Source organism: Antrostomus carolinensis, unplaced genomic scaffold, assembly GCF_000700745.2.
Source record: "Antrostomus carolinensis isolate BGI_N321 unplaced genomic scaffold, ASM70074v2 scaffold26611, whole genome shotgun sequence".
Lineage (NCBI taxonomy): Eukaryota > Metazoa > Chordata > Aves > Caprimulgiformes > Caprimulgidae > Antrostomus > Antrostomus carolinensis.
This window is the reverse complement of record NW_010296634.1, coordinates 9280-9811: the sequence shown is the minus strand read 5'-3', so window position 1 is coordinate 9811 and position 532 is coordinate 9280. Positions and strand designations below refer to the sequence as shown.

The window sequence follows — 532 nt, the reverse complement described above, 5'->3', positions numbered from 1 at the left end:
GACCTTACAGAAGCAGGTTAAAACCGAGGGCTGGGCGCCTGTCCCCTGTGCTGGGACCGACCCTCGCAGCTCGGCCCAGGGCCGTCTAGTGTTACACTCGTGCAAGCACAGGGTGCCGTCCTTCATGGGTCCCCGGGAGGGCACAGGGGTGCGGGGGAACGTCAGTCCAGTGCAAGGCAACGGGGAGACAGGGCAGGGGCCAACCTCCCCCCGCCCGGTGCCCCCATCCCAATGCCATCCCCGGCCGTGGGGGTCCTCCAGCGGCATGGACACCACAGTGGCCCAGGACATGGGTCCTGCTCAGTTGACGGTGCCGCTCCGGCTCCTTCCCTCCATGCTCTCTGTCCCGCTGTAGGGGGTCCCCGCTCCACTCAGCCCCCGCAGGCCAACAGCATCTGCAGGGATGGGAGGGAAGGGACAGGTTAGGAGTCATTGCAGCTGCTGGGATGACCCACCACGTGCTGGCCTGGACCTTCTGGACTCTCCTGGCACTGGCATGAAGGGCCCTAGCATGGACCCAAGGCAGCACGGT

The 532-nt window shown here is 66.5% G+C and overlaps 1 protein-coding gene across 1 annotated transcript in view; it reads right to left on the bottom strand.

Annotated features, from left to right (window-relative positions):
- Positions 1-300: 300 nt before the first annotated feature.
- MFSD12 (major facilitator superfamily domain containing 12) overlaps positions 301-532 on the bottom strand; it is a 6203-nt gene continuing 5971 nt past the window's right edge. The window contains 1 exon segment of the mRNA XM_029087556.1: positions 301-395. Coding sequence (XP_028943389.1) covers positions 301-395 — 95 coding nt within the window.